This window comes from Ptiloglossa arizonensis, chromosome 2 (genome assembly GCF_051014685.1).
Source record: "Ptiloglossa arizonensis isolate GNS036 chromosome 2, iyPtiAriz1_principal, whole genome shotgun sequence".
Taxonomy (NCBI): domain Eukaryota; kingdom Metazoa; phylum Arthropoda; class Insecta; order Hymenoptera; family Colletidae; genus Ptiloglossa; species Ptiloglossa arizonensis.
In genome coordinates this window covers 21,260,741-21,275,457 of record NC_135049.1, presented here as the reverse complement: position 1 = coordinate 21,275,457, position 14,717 = coordinate 21,260,741, and the positions used below count along the sequence as shown (strand labels likewise).

Genomic DNA, 14,717 nt, shown 5'->3' with positions numbered 1-14,717 from the left:
AAGAACGTAAATATTTCAAGGTCACAGAAGTCTTGAAACAAAACAAGTTTAATTTGTAATATAATTATTTCCAATATAGAACCATTTGAACGGACTATTTTTAATATACCCTTAAACTTCAAAGATAATTGCATCACTCATTTCCCAAAAGTTATTCTACACGCTGTATAAATAATTGTCTTTATACTAAAACCTTTATTAAAATGCAAAAGATACTAGTGATATTTATTCGAGATGGTTTATAAATATAAAAAATATGTTTCATGATATAAACTTTAACTTTAATTTTATTCTGTTTACAATTATTTAGCTTCTGAAAAAAAAACATAATTTGATAATTGAAGTAACAATAATCATTTATAAATATATATGTACGTTAAATTTCAATACTGTATCGACACTAGAGACGCGCTCATATTTAAATACTTCCTGCGCATTAGCTAGGATGGCGTCTGTGGTGTTGCGGCAATTTCGAAGGGAATAGTGAGTTTTGAAAATTTTGACAACGACCTCGAGAATGGCAGATAATCAACAAAGTAGATTTGAAAAGTCTCTTGGTCTATTAACGACTCGTTTTGTCACTTTATTACAGAAAGCGAAAGATGGTGTCCTCGATCTAAAAGTAGTAAGTATTTTCATAAAAGCTTAGATATAAAAAGTTAACCTGCCTGCTAGGTTAAGTTGTCGCGGGCGTACACGCCATTTCTAGCTTGCGGGAATTTTGAAATAAGTAACAGTAAAATCAGTATTTCAGTTTCTTTATCAATATTTTTATTTTAAAAATTGCTTTTACACTATAAATTATCTTAATTTAAAATAATACGACTGATAAGTTATAAGTTTTGATATCTCAACGTGCTATCATAACCTACAAAATAATAGAATGTTCAGCCCCAACTATATCTGATAACATACGATAATAAATTTATAATATTCTAGGCTGCTGATATCTTAGAAGTACGACAGAAAAGACGAATTTATGATATTACCAACGTCCTTGAAGGTATTGGACTCATAGAAAAGAAAAGTAAAAATAGTATCCAATGGAAGTATGTTCTTTTTGTGTTCATCATTTTTTGAATACTTTGCACACTCTGTATGTAAATTTTGAAATTCAGTTTCACATGTCTTATATAATATAATATTTTAAATATATTACCAGAGGAGCAGGCCCAGGTTGTAACACTCAAGAAGTTGGTGAGAAATTGACTGATTTAAAAGATGAAATTAAAAAACTAGAAGATCATGAACAATTACTAGACATGCACACACAATGGATTCAACAAAGTATAAAGAATATAGAAAATGATTTGATTAATAGAAAGTACGCATATATCACATATGAAGATGTAAAAGAAAACTTTCCAACTGATTTTGTATTAGGAATTCAAGCTCCTCCTGATACAGAGTTAAGCGTACCAAATATAACGCAGGTACCATGCCTTTTAAAAAACTTTATGTTTACACAGCTTTACATATATTATATAATAACACTTTACCATATATATATATGTTTTCATTGCTAGAGCTTTGAAGAAGAAGAAAAAGAAATAAATTATGAAATGTTTCTTAAAAGTAGTTCAGGAGAAATTAAAGTATATATGATTCAACCAGAATTAGCTAAGACATATGATAATAAAATATTAGAAATGAGATTACAAGAAGAGACAAAAGGTACAAAGAGAAGCAAAGAAGAAGACGAAAAGAAGGAGGAAACTAATATTAAACCAAAGAGAAGAGTTGGAAGGTAAAGAAGAGTGTATAGAAATAAAGAAACTTGCTCTATTCGCATCAAAAATAGTAAGATAATATTTTTGACCTGCAATGAGCATATAGTAATTGATCTTCTAAGGGGATAAATAGATGTTTAGAAAAAGTCTATTTTTTTGGTGTAGATCACACAATGCATCTTAAGTTTTCATATTATAGCATTATATTAATTTAGAAAAATCTTATTTTGATGCTCTGCAAAGACTATTTTCCATTTTAGGCCACCAAAAGGTGCAAGTAAACCTGATCCTGTCATATCTGATGAGGATGAAGAAGATGATGCAGAGTTAATAGAAGCAAAAATAGTTCTTCGTGATGTCAGCACATCAGGTAGGTAGTTAACAAAAATTCTTATGATGTAAATGTAGTAAATAATATTTTATTGTGTCACATGTTATAATTTCAGACATAGTTCAGAAAGACTTAGAACTATTTGATCAATTTTACTCTGACAGTAAGTAGAAACATTCACGATAATATTTAAATAAATGTGGTACTAAATATGTTTATAATTTTATAAATTTTGTTTATAGTTTATGGACCATTAGTGAGATTAAGTCCACCACCTAGTGAGAAAGATTATCATTTTAACCTCAGTGAAAATGAAGGAATTTGTGACTTATTTGACATTACAGCAAAATGAGTAATAAGGTGTATAGTTTAAATGATTGAATGGTTTATAAATCAGACTGTGCCAATAATGTATAAAATCACAGAAAAATTTGTTAACAATTTCTGAAGGCTGTTCTGTGTATATAATTTTAAAGAATGGATGTGGATAATGATCATTGGATACATGCAGTATTTTTTTATTATTAGAAATAGAAAAATAATACAGAATTATAGAAAAAAATGTTTACACAGTCGATTTTGTTGAATCTTTATTTGATAATATGGTAGAAAATTTTGACAGATTCTTTGTAATCTACGATATGTGATTTATTTCTATAGGTTTGTTTATGAACTGTAACCTAATATGTACACAAAACAAAAGCACCAAGTCTTTTATTTATGGTGTCTGCATATAAGGAAGATAATAAAGAAAGAACTATTTTTATGAATTATGTGTTATAATTAGCAATGTTTTTATAAACATTTGTATATCTTTTATTAAAGTAAACTATGTATTCTTTTTACATATATAAGTAAATAACAAATCATTCAAGACAATATAAATGTATGTACATTATGTATAATTGTATGAATTTGATGTTTAGTATGTATAACATTGATAGGATTTATTATGGACAATATAAGTACATGTGTACTTTTATTCTTTTTATAATGTACTTTCGATATTATATGTTGTATGTTCGTTACTGCATTCAATGACATTTAATTAAGTTTGTGAATATTGTAATTATTTAAGAAAAATATAATTAAATGAAAATATGGTACAAGTGAAAAGACCAAGAAACTACAATTTACTCTAGAAAAAAAATTACATTACAACACTGTTGTGTGCTGTATAATTACACAAGAAAATTGTAATCGACAAATGTTTTATTTCAAACCTTATTGTGCCCGATTTGAACTGCTTTGACCAAACACCTATCTATACTTTATTCAAGTTCACTGACGTCACGCACATTTCAATATTGTTTTGCTTTTATTATGCATTATTATCGACATTCTCGTTTTGCAGCTAATTAAATAGCAGTACGTAACCATTTGTATGATATATTATGCTTACGAAAAACTGCACTCGAAAGACATGAAATTACCAAGGACAGATAAGAATGGATCAGTCAGTTTCGTCATCATTGGTAGTTTGCGCGTGTCGCATTTAAGTCTCACCTCAGTCATTGCCAGTATGCATCTGTTTCCGTAGTAGCGTATCATTTCCAGATGTGTCAACCTTACGAGATTGGTGCCTCATACAAAACCGCGGTGCAGCGAGTTTTCTCGCGTCACGTTCGAACAAACCGCGGTAACGCAGTCAACATTTCGTCCACTAATCAAAAAGAGGTACGGTGCATGAATAAAGTACAGAGAATGGAACGAAAAAAGATTTTTCGCGATATATGACGCTATTACATCATGAATTTTGGTAATTTTGTGTTTTTGGTAGTTTATCAATGTTTGTTATCAATAATTTGACACTTAAATCAATGACATCTCAGTTGACAGAGCTTTGAGTAAATGTTTTTCGACTCTAGATACATTGAATGCGCAACTTTTCTATTTTTGAAACATCGATTACACGCGTTCTCTTGTTTGGCGCGCTATATCGTTCATTCTGAAATGACTTGTCACATGTCATGAAAAAGCATAACGTGTAATTTGTAAATTTGACATAGAATAAAATGTATAATAATGTAGTATTTATACTAATACAAATAAAATTTTAAAAAACTATAACTTTAACTGTTTATTTAAGCTTTAAGTTTAGTTAATCAATTTATACTTTCTTTTGTAGACTTTAAAAAATCTATAATCATCTTTATTAATAATGTTGTATTAAATGTTTTAATTATTATTAAAATTATTTATCTTTCAGTGACAACATAAAAAATGCGTGTTATTTTTGGAAAATTTCGCGAGGTTACGCAAAAGTATCCAATTGTAAGAGGGATGGCATCTTATACTATCATATGGCCTACAGGAAGTTTACTTCAACAAAAAATTGCTGGAAATGATGAATTAAATTATATACAAGCATTAAGATTCAGTTTGTATGGTGGTTTTTTCGTAGCTCCAACCTTATATTGTTGGTTAAAATGCTCCTCATATTTTTGGCCAAAGTCAGATCTCAAATATGCAATTACCAAAGTATAATAATATTAAACAAAATATAGTTTTTATATGTAAGATATTACTCTTACTATCACTGTAATAATTGATCAAATTTGTTTTACAGGCTTTAGTAGAACAAGTCACCTACAGTCCTGCTGCAATGTGTTGCTTCTTCTTTGGAATAAACCTTCTTGAAATGAAACCAGTTTCAGAATGTATTGAAGAAGTTAAACAAAAATTTTGGCCTACTTATAAAGTAAAATTTATACATAATTAATAGAGAATATATTCATAAATAAATACAATAAAAAAATAAAAATAATAATTTATTTTTAGGTTGGCGTGTGTGTATGGCCTGTTCTACAAACTATCAACTTTTTTTTTATCCCAGAACACAATCGGGTAGTTTATGTAAGTTGTTGTAGTTTAATTTGGACATCTTTTCTTGCATACATGAAAGCAAGGGAAGGTAAACAAAAAGAAGCAATAACTGATAATAATAAAAAACACACAAATCATGTGGAAGGTAGTCTCATTGTTGAACCTGTTGTACAAAAAGGAGACAAAAGTAAGCAAGTATCTACTATACGATAACAACTTTAGACAATTTTTTTAGTTTAATTTATTGATTTACATAAGTATACCAAATTTATTATATTATACGACAAGAACAATCAAAGTATTTGTCGTTTATAGTACAAAATAAGTGGAAAGATTTAATATTTATACATGTGTTTAGTGCATTTGTATTGTAATATAAAAGGTTTAAAACAAATGACACTATAAAATCATGAAAGTATGTTCATAAAAAGTATCTTTTATCTCCAAATTTAGTGAAAATATTTATTGTGATTTTACTATTGACAATAACTTATATTTAATGTTAATAAAAATAAAATAAATTATTGTTAAATGTCAATTTTTTCATTTAAATCAACTTTTGTATTTTATCCTATTTATTTTATTGAACCCTAAGTGTAAATAATGTTAATAATAATAAATTCCGATGTTTAATCGATTCATTCTTGTATCGATTGTATAAACGAAATTCAATATGGCTGTGTCGAAAGTTATTAAAAGTTCGCATCATTGCAAGCTGTCAAATACAGATCAATATATTTAATATAAATTATTTACTTACAAGATATGCTATTTTTCGTGTATATATTTGAAAATATGCAGTATTATGTATAAAAAGTTATTTAGCAATATGAAAATGAACAACATATACAATAACATGAGGTTATGATACAGATTCTGTACATTGTGATTTAAATTTTAACAAATTATTTTTCTAAAATTTTAATCCCATAGTTCTAAAATATGGCACGTTCCTCAGTATCAGCGCAATGCGATTTAGTTGCATCTTATATGGATGGTGTTCACGTTAAAATTGCAGAGGCCTATAAACCTCCAAGAAAAGTGTGTCTACCAGCTGCATATAATAATAAATTACCGGACTTGTCAAAATTAACTTATGATTTTAGTTTGGAACGATCGGTGCTTGAAAAGGTTGAGTATTATTTTGTACCAATTAAAAAAATATGTGAAAAATATTTTGTGATATTTTTTAATGTAGACAAGTATTGAAAAACTTTTAGTTCCAGTATAAATTTATTATTTACATTCAAGTAAAGTAATTATAATTTGGAAATATTTAATTTATAGATGACAGAATGGCGTAAAATTAGACAAGCAAATAATAAAGCTAGGCATACAAGATTAGAAGAAAAAAAACTGAAAGAAAAGAAAGAATTTTCACCTCCTCCACCACCTCCATTACCTGATACTGCAAAACAATTACCTGTAAATGCACCTGCACCCAAGACAACAATTCTTACTCCACAGCTTTTATCGCCACTAGCCAGTGATCGCCAAGATCATGTAACAATAAATGGTCTTGATTTTGCTGATTTTGATAACGATACAAGTAGTCCATTTGATAATATGGAATTAAAAACAATTAATGATATGGAAGAACTTGCTCAGGTTAATAAGATAATTAATGATTCTGATAAGTAAGTAATTAATTATATTTTTAATATATTATGTACTTTATAGGTACTACAACCTACATCTCAGTGGGTACCACTAGCGAAATTAGAAACTATACTAAATGATTTAACTGTTGACGAACAGTCTGATGTTCATGTGGAAGAAAAAAGTGATAATGCTAAAAATGAAACAAATGATCAGGAAGAAGACAATGAAGAAGAAAATGTTAAGCATCGTAGTGTATCTACAATTGTACAGGAACTTCAAAGAGATTTGGAGAAACCTTTTATGGAGGTAATAATATTTTTTGAAAAAGGTAAAATATCTAAAAATGAATCCGAGTTTTAAAATATTTATCTCTTGTTCATATTACAGAATTGGAAACCTTGGCCAAATTTAGAAAGTCCCGATACCAGTTCCCAAGAAATAAAAAAACCAGAAGAGTCAATAGTATCAAATCAACAAGTCACTTTTATGAATTTACTACTAACAGAAGAAGACAAAAAATTGGCTCATCATTTAGGTGATATGGGATTTCCTTTATCCAGAGCTGCTCGCGCTATACATGATTTAGGTGGTCAAGATAATAAAAAAGTTGTAGAATATTTATTGGCTGTGCAGTCCTTAGAAGAGATAGGAATTTCTGGAGAGGATGCCGAGAAGGCACTCGCCCTTACAGAGTGCAATCAAGATAAAGCTAAAACTTATCATGAAAATCTGTGTACTTTAAGAGATTTAGGTTTTCCCGAAGAAGAAGCATCTGCAGCACTTTTAAAATGTAACATCGATCGCGATAGAGCTTTAGATTTTCTTATAACATAAATGCAGAGATATGTAAAAAGCAATTGAAAGAAAAATAATCTAAACAAATTTTTTACTGCACAAAAAAGATAGAAATTGACTTAACATGTACATAAATTAAAAGTCATGCTGTTTTAGGAGCAGACATTCAGCAACTAAAATATTTATAATTTCTTTGTATAATAGCAATTCAATGTACTGGCCATTGTAAGATAAAATAATATGCAAATGTTTTCATACAATGTACATTGAGTACTGCTGCTAAATGTTTAAAATGTTATAAATGATAAAAGATTTTAAATCTAATTTAAAAATATTAAATTCTTTTATTTTATATATGTTGTATTTACAGAATTATCTACTAAACAGTGTAAGTACCATTAATTTATATGATACCAATCATGATTGACTGTCATTTTGGAATATTTAGTAAATTCAGATGCGCATCTGCAAAATTAAGACAAACCTTTGATATTATGTACGAACATATAGACAATACTATATCTTACTTTTTACAGCAGCATAATGCAACTGTTGTTATAGGCTGTGCATGATGGCTGATACCAACAATGACCCAAGCTTCTGTGAAAATTGGCTGTTGACATTGAGAATGTACACAAATACTAACAGGTCCATTTGTTAGCAAGTTACATGAAGCACAATTTATGGGATACATTGTAAAATCAAGGTTTTGATAATTATTTATGGCGATTGGTTCATACTGAACATTTATATTTACAGGTGATGTAACAATGTTGAGTGTATGCTTATACCTAAAATTAAGTATTAAAGGTTCTTTGCATCAAAGTATCAGAAGAGAGTAGATATTTGTTTAAAAAAACTATAATGTATAAAACTGTGGTACATAGTTACCTTTCAGTATAAGCTTTTCTCAAAGCTAATTCCCACAAAGAAACAACTGTATTTTCACATATATTGTGAACTTTTAAAAGCTGCCTTGGCAATTCAATCATAAAATCAGTATCTTTTCCATGTAATGCATTTATTTTTATGTTCAACTTAATATTTCTATGTAATACTGTATTCTCGCAATGTGGTTTGAAATATCTGGGATTGTACACATGTATGTATTTATGGATATGGTAACAAATGCGAGCTAACCATTATGAAATATTATATTATGTACTAATTTATCATAAAATGTATTAATATATTTTAAGTGTGACTATTTTTTTATTTGTATATATTACATATTTATTAAAAATGCACTTACCCATAACCCAAAATACTTCTCTGATCGTACATAAATAAGTCTTGAATTTGAGAAGTTAATTGATAAAGAAGTGGATACGACAAATAATTTAAATATACATTTGCATCAAATCTAATGCAAGGAGACGATACAAATCCATTTAGTGGTAAATACTTTAGCCTATATAAAAGTTATTCTGTGTAAAATGGAAGCATTTAATAATGTTAACAGAAGTCTATTCATAATAAACTATATCTTAATTCAGCAACTGTTTCTATTTAATTAATATAACAACCTGTTGGAACACACAGAAATTATTGATATTTCTGGTGATAAAGTAAGTCTATTAGGCAATTCTTTTAAACAATTATTATCGGCATTCAATTCCTTCAGCTTAGGCAAAGAACCAATCCATTCTGGTAATGCAACAAATTTGTTTCCAGAAATAGACAAAATTTCTAAGTTATGCATTTGTTTCATTTCTACAAGCATTACATAAAAAATTAGACAAAAGATAATTTTATACACATAACATTTAGAAACTTACCAGCTGGTAATTTGTCTATAAAATTTTGATTTATTAATAAAGACTTCAAGTTAACTAAATTTCCTATATAAGGAGGTATTTGTTCTAGTTTATTAGCACTTAAGTCAAGGACTGTTAACCGACTCATCTGACAGAGTTCTGGAGGCAATTCTTTGATTAAGTTTCCATATATGTATAAATTAGTAACATTAAACAGTTCTATAATCCATGGAGGTAACGTAGTAAGTTTATTCCATTTCAAATATATTTCTTGAATATGACTCCCATAGATTCTTATTGCTTCAGGAAATTCCATAAGACCCCGACAATTCCAATGCAATATTACCTTGGTTTTGATTTCGTTCATCATTTCTGTAGAATCTGAGTCCATTTTTAAATGATTTTAATCAAAATAGTTTTCAGATATTAAATTGAAGGAGTAGATTCTGAATTTCTGAGGTTGGCAACCAACCTTCAGAGTATGCTCAAAATAACTTCCCTGCTTGAAAGATTTATATTAATAACCTATTATAAAGCAATGTCATTTAATATTATATTTTAAAATGGCAATGTCATTTGTTATTGCATTTTACAATAACACTGTCTTATATTTGATACACTATATGTGTATGTTATATAAATTTTCATACCAAAATACACAAAAAATATACATACAATTTTAGAAATACACTTATAGAACAGACATTTTGTAACAGTTAATGATAATAAATATTTGTATAAAGAATGTACTCTGCTTTATATTCAACAGTTATACTTACTATTTTTTTGATAACGATGAAAGAAAGTAGACATTATATATTTATTTATGTTTCATCACATACTTTATTTAATTATATATTATTGAATATATTATTATACGAGGTTATCATCAACATACTGTATGAACAATATACATGATTATGTTGAAGCTAATTATTAAACGTAAAATCTATTTCTTTAATTACTTAATGTATTAAAATATGTTTGTTTCTGTACATTTTTTATTTAAGAACCTTACCAATTTTTTGTATTCCAGAGCTATCGATTCATGCTGCAGCTATGTTACACTAAACATGATGTATACAGAATCAGCTGATATCATATACATTGATCCTGTTTCAGGGCCATACTGGCATGCAGAGTGAGGGGAAAATTCTGTTTCCCCTTCACAATATCGGGATACTCCTAGCGGTAAAACTTAGAACTATTTATCTACAAACTTAGTCGTTACTGGCACTACCTGTACCAGTTATCTGACACTCGATAAGTTAGGGCAACGGAAAATGAACATTGAACTTTGAAATGTGTGGTTAAAAGAAAATTATAGAACTTTCTGTAGGACCTAATTTAATTTGATTACAGTAGGACTTTAGATTACACATTGTTCTAAATCTATAAACTAATATTATATGTTAGTAAGTGAACATTTCTATGTAGGTGATTGTAATTTCTAGTATAAATATAACTAACATTGAATGTTTTACAGTTTATTGAAGTGATAAATGCATTTTGAAACGTTACAAAATAATGTCGTGTAAACATTAAGAAACGCTATTTCCTTTCTTTGCGAAATCATTCAATATCGTTGCAAGCAAGAAGAATCAATGTTACATACTTTCTTTAAAACAAATTGCAGTGTATTAAATTGTCTTACATATTAAGTAAATAACAATTAATACCTATAAAAAATATAAAAAATGTGAAATGGTGTTTAGTTATATATATATATTTACAAAATCTCATTGTCAGAGTAAAATAAACGAAAATTAAAAAATGGATTTTCTTTCCAATTCTATTTTTATTTATACGATACAAAAAATTACTGTAACTAAATTGTCAATATCTAGTCAACGAATAAAAATTCGAACGTTATTCGTCGAAAAAGTTGAACAATTTTGACACCCCTGTAGATAAAAGAAAATATTTGAGGGAGAACATTTTATTACGAATCGTTAATAAATTTTCTACGATAATATAACAATTATTTCCACGCTCAAATATTCAAAGTCATTGATTGATACAACAAAAATAATTCGGAACGCCCACTCGTTTGACTAACAATAAATTCCAGACGAACGTCTTGAACAAGAAATCTCACTACACATTCGTACTCGTTGATACCTGTTGCATATAACACGATATAAATTGTAAGAAAGAATTCACATCGATTCGTGAAAGTAGTAGCGTTAGTCAACCGTGGTTGAAAGACAAATGACGGAATACTCGAAGACGATTAACCGCGAGAAACCATTAAACGACCGTGATTGACCAAAGAACGGATTTGACGTGAGTTTATTATGTAGAAAGAATATATTAACAATTATATTCGAACAAATATCATTCATATAGAATATAAAAGTACAATAAGATAAGAAAAGAATGAATCTACAAAGATCTTACCACAAATTGTACTTTTTTGTAATTGAATATTGCAACGTGATTTTGTTACCAATTCTTAAAATTCTATCGATAAACATTGTTAGTGCTAGCTAACACTTTTACTGGCTGATGTATGCAGATTACGTTACACTGTATCAATTATTTTCGTAATAATTTAATTCACGATGGGCAATTCACATGGGGCTACCAATCCTGGATCATAAAAAATGTATACACGAGATACTCTTTAAAAGAAGAGAATGATTTCAGGGGGGGGGGGGGGAGCAGAGAAAGGGGGTACGTTCTTTATGCGCGTAAATTAATAATAAATATTCAGTAAAATAAAAATGTCTGGAATATAATTTTCATTAACGTAAATATAAATTTCTAACTCAATGACCAGAATCTATAATTAATAATTTATCGTCATAGAAATCAAAGTAAATCACATTTCAAAATAGATAACTACATGGATTGCAAGTACTCTTACAATAAACGTACGTGAAAGATGAAATAATAATTATTGATCGAATAGAAAGTCAAATACGTTTTACGTACGTAAATTTAACGAATCTTTTTATTTTACCACTTCAAAAAGAGAGTATTTGGCTTTGTAAGCCGATTTTCCCGTATTTTCAAAATCCAAATCTACACTCTGACAGGCCGTGTGATGCTTTTGTTAGAGTTGTTTGGGTGGAACAGGTTCACAATCGAATTTACCCTATTCCAGGGAAATTCCCCGTGACAAATCCTTGTAATAAGCAACGAGCCATCGATAAAGGTGGAAACCCCTGTAACGAAATTGCATAATTTCTGTCAGTGGCGTGACCCTGTTGCGGAAGCCACGACGTTGGGGGCACGTCCATTGTTAGGAACGCATCAGAATTAGATCAAACGAACACGTGCACGAGGGGATGATCACGATGGTCTGATTTTTGACACCCTTTACGTCATCGCAGATATTTGTCATCTTATTTCTGTTTCCTGAAATTGCCATACAAGAAACGAACACGTACGCCAACAATTGTAAATCAATCGCGTCCGTTTTGATCCAATCGATTAATTCATTGATAATCGATCTTAACGTACGCACACGTGAAACAATTATACAGTTCGACAAAGAGTAAAATAGAAAATAAACCAAAAACTGGAAAATAACCACATTGTGTAGTCAATATGGAAGATTGATATCTCAATGCTCTTGATAAAACGATTTAATGAATAAAGATCAATACAAATACTAGTAAGTTGCTTTAAGATATATTGTGGTCTGAACATATTTAACGAAGTTAACTATGGCGGAAGATCGAGAAAATCGAAAATTCCTTTCCACAATACCATTGGAAAATTTAGCTATTTAGGTACGTATACTCACACGAATAAACTTTTGTTTTGAAATTTGAAAATGTAACGAGACTATTGAACATTTTCGAAAAGATGTCAGATGGTTTCTGGAATCGAAGACTGTACCTTCGCGACATGTTTTACGGAAGTTTATTGAACGAAATATTACCTTCGATTTCATGTCGTGTGCAATATATTTCATACTAGAAAAGCTTCGAAATTCATCCATGAAGCATTTCGGCGCCGACGCTCGGAGCATCGATCCAAAGCGTCAGCTTGCAGTTATGGATATAGCGCATATGTATTACCAGACTCGAATTAAAGATCCACCGACATAGTTAGTGGATACAAACTTGCAAAATATATATCACATATGACGTATATTAATACACTTTCTACGAAAGATATCGTATATTTATTAATAAATGTTTCGTAATATATTAAGTATGATAAATTCGATTACAATTGTAAACAGATTAATTCCTTCGGGAGACGGGTATGAAACTTCATCAAATCTTTATACATTACCTAAAAACACGTATATTAAGCTACAAATCTATCAAGGTTCTAATAAAAATTGTTAATTCGTGTAAATCGATTGTTTTCTTCCTCTGTATCGTGAAAGTTTTAGAGTAGGAAATGTAAGTGAAGCAACGATAAGTGTTCAACTTTAACAATAACATAGTAGCAGTAGAAAATGACGGAGAAAGAGGATAATCTCAATAGGACGACTGCTCGCGGCCGAATATTAATAAGTTTATGCACCCCCGCCTCTTGAAGCAAACACAATACGATTCGACACGCAGATAGTACGCCCGATGTTTATACGCATTAGAAGGGAGACTTCTTTCGCGTCAAGTGAATCGGCTAATATCTATTTAATTAATTTGGGGAAGCCCACCCTACGTTTAACAATATGTTACCCTTCCTGTTGCAGTCTTTTGAGTGATCCTGTTACAGGGCTCAATTTATGGAGCAATTTGTCTCGAAATGAACACTCACGAATAAAAGTGTGACACACACGGAAAATAATATCCAAACTCGAACAAACCTGTGTCTATTACAATATGAATTAAAATTAATTTATCCAACACGAAAGAAAATTTTATGAAAAAACAATATGTATCTTTTCCGACCGTCCAATTTATCCAGTCCTTCATTACTAAATACTTTAAAATTGTTAATTTTAATGCAGTAGTTTCTATTCTTCTAATAGTGTTTAATGTGTTAATAGAATAAATTTACCGGACGATTACACTTCATTGAGTACACGTGTCATACTCTTTGTGTCTCTGGAAGGGGAATAAAAGGGGAATCTGTTGATCCTACTTAAAAATAAGTACCGTTACACACAAGACTGAATGCATTTTTAAATTTAATATTCCGTACGTAGCTAATCTTCGAGTTTTCTACTCGTCTCGTATATCACTCTTATGGTATTTTGTATCCCTTGACAAATATAAACCAGACCACAGTCTTTAACAATACAAGATTGGCAGCGGTTAAAAATGGAGTCATTATCACTGTACCAAGTTCATTTGTATCATGTTTTATCTTGGTAAATAAATCATTAATTTTTTGTATCGGTTCATTACGCGTATTTATTCTCATCGTATAAACTTTTTCCTTTAAAGATTCCCACACATAAAAGTCGAATGGCGTAAGATCGGGTGATTTCGTTGGTGCACAGCTACCTTAATCCGATTTTCTTCAGAAATTAATTTAATTGACACTGTTCGTTGTAATTATGTATGGCAACTTGTAAATACTTTGCGATACGATATTCTTCTGTTAGGAAATCTGAGTTGGTACTCTCTCAATACAGTCCAAGCATTCCCATTGCAAAAACCGTAGATGAAGTGTATATCTGTATATTTCTCACTTGAAGTAATGGCCTCTGGCTACAAAGTCCAAATACTAATGGTTCTAGTAAAAATTAATATTTTTAACAAT

General features: G+C 29.5%; 4 protein-coding genes across 12 annotated transcripts; 3 read left to right on the top strand and 1 right to left on the bottom strand.

Annotated features, from left to right (window-relative positions):
- Positions 1-458: 458 nt before the first annotated feature.
- On the top strand, positions 459-2,740 carry LOC143143028 (transcription factor E2F5). 2 transcript variants are annotated; one of them, XM_076303862.1, is made up of 7 exons: positions 459-625; positions 940-1,049; positions 1,163-1,433; positions 1,527-1,747; positions 1,991-2,100; positions 2,177-2,224; positions 2,304-2,738. In XM_076303862.1, the coding sequence occupies exons 1-7, from the start codon at positions 518-520 to the stop codon at positions 2,411-2,413; spliced, it is 978 nt and encodes a 325-aa protein (XP_076159977.1). In that variant the 5' UTR covers positions 459-517; the 3' UTR covers positions 2,414-2,738. The 2 variants fall into 2 exon arrangements, with proteins under 2 accessions (XP_076159977.1, XP_076159978.1); XM_076303863.1 differs by having other exon boundaries at positions 590-625; positions 940-1,096; positions 2,304-2,740.
- A 784-nt stretch (positions 2,741-3,524) lies between these two features.
- Positions 3,525-5,398, top strand: LOC143143029 (mpv17-like protein). Of its 2 annotated transcripts, none has more exons than XM_076303865.1 (4): positions 3,525-3,820; positions 4,271-4,542; positions 4,631-4,762; positions 4,843-5,398. In XM_076303865.1, exons 2-4 carry the CDS (start codon positions 4,285-4,287, stop codon positions 5,098-5,100), a joined length of 648 nt encoding a protein of 215 aa, XP_076159980.1. In that variant the 5' UTR covers positions 3,525-3,820; positions 4,271-4,284; the 3' UTR covers positions 5,101-5,398. The 2 variants fall into 2 exon arrangements, with proteins under 2 accessions (XP_076159980.1, XP_076159979.1); XM_076303864.1 differs by having other exon boundaries at positions 3,527-3,738; positions 4,843-5,395.
- A 173-nt stretch (positions 5,399-5,571) lies between these two features.
- On the top strand, positions 5,572-8,776 carry LOC143143027 (uncharacterized). Its single transcript, XM_076303861.1, has 5 exons — positions 5,572-5,748; positions 5,821-6,018; positions 6,175-6,495; positions 6,568-6,795; positions 6,877-8,776. Exons 2-5 carry the CDS (start codon positions 5,830-5,832, stop codon positions 7,321-7,323), a joined length of 1,185 nt encoding a protein of 394 aa, XP_076159976.1. The 5' UTR covers positions 5,572-5,748; positions 5,821-5,829; the 3' UTR covers positions 7,324-8,776.
- LOC143143026 (uncharacterized) lies at positions 7,604-10,164 on the bottom strand. 7 transcript variants are annotated; one of them, XM_076303854.1, is made up of 8 exons: positions 10,060-10,164; positions 9,821-9,938; positions 9,063-9,422; positions 8,811-8,997; positions 8,537-8,695; positions 8,176-8,370; positions 7,812-8,075; positions 7,604-7,749 (listed from the first exon to the last, which is right to left on the bottom strand). In XM_076303854.1, exons 2-8 carry the CDS (start codon positions 9,852-9,854, stop codon positions 7,683-7,685), a joined length of 1,266 nt encoding a protein of 421 aa, XP_076159969.1. In that variant the 5' UTR covers positions 9,855-9,938; positions 10,060-10,164; the 3' UTR covers positions 7,604-7,682. The 7 variants fall into 7 exon arrangements, with proteins under 7 accessions (XP_076159969.1, XP_076159974.1, XP_076159971.1 ...); XM_076303859.1 differs by lacking the exon at positions 9,821-9,938 and adding an exon at positions 9,514-9,540 and having other exon boundaries at positions 10,060-10,087; XM_076303856.1 differs by having other exon boundaries at positions 9,063-9,543; positions 10,060-10,079.
- Positions 10,165-14,717: the final 4,553 nt, after the last annotated feature.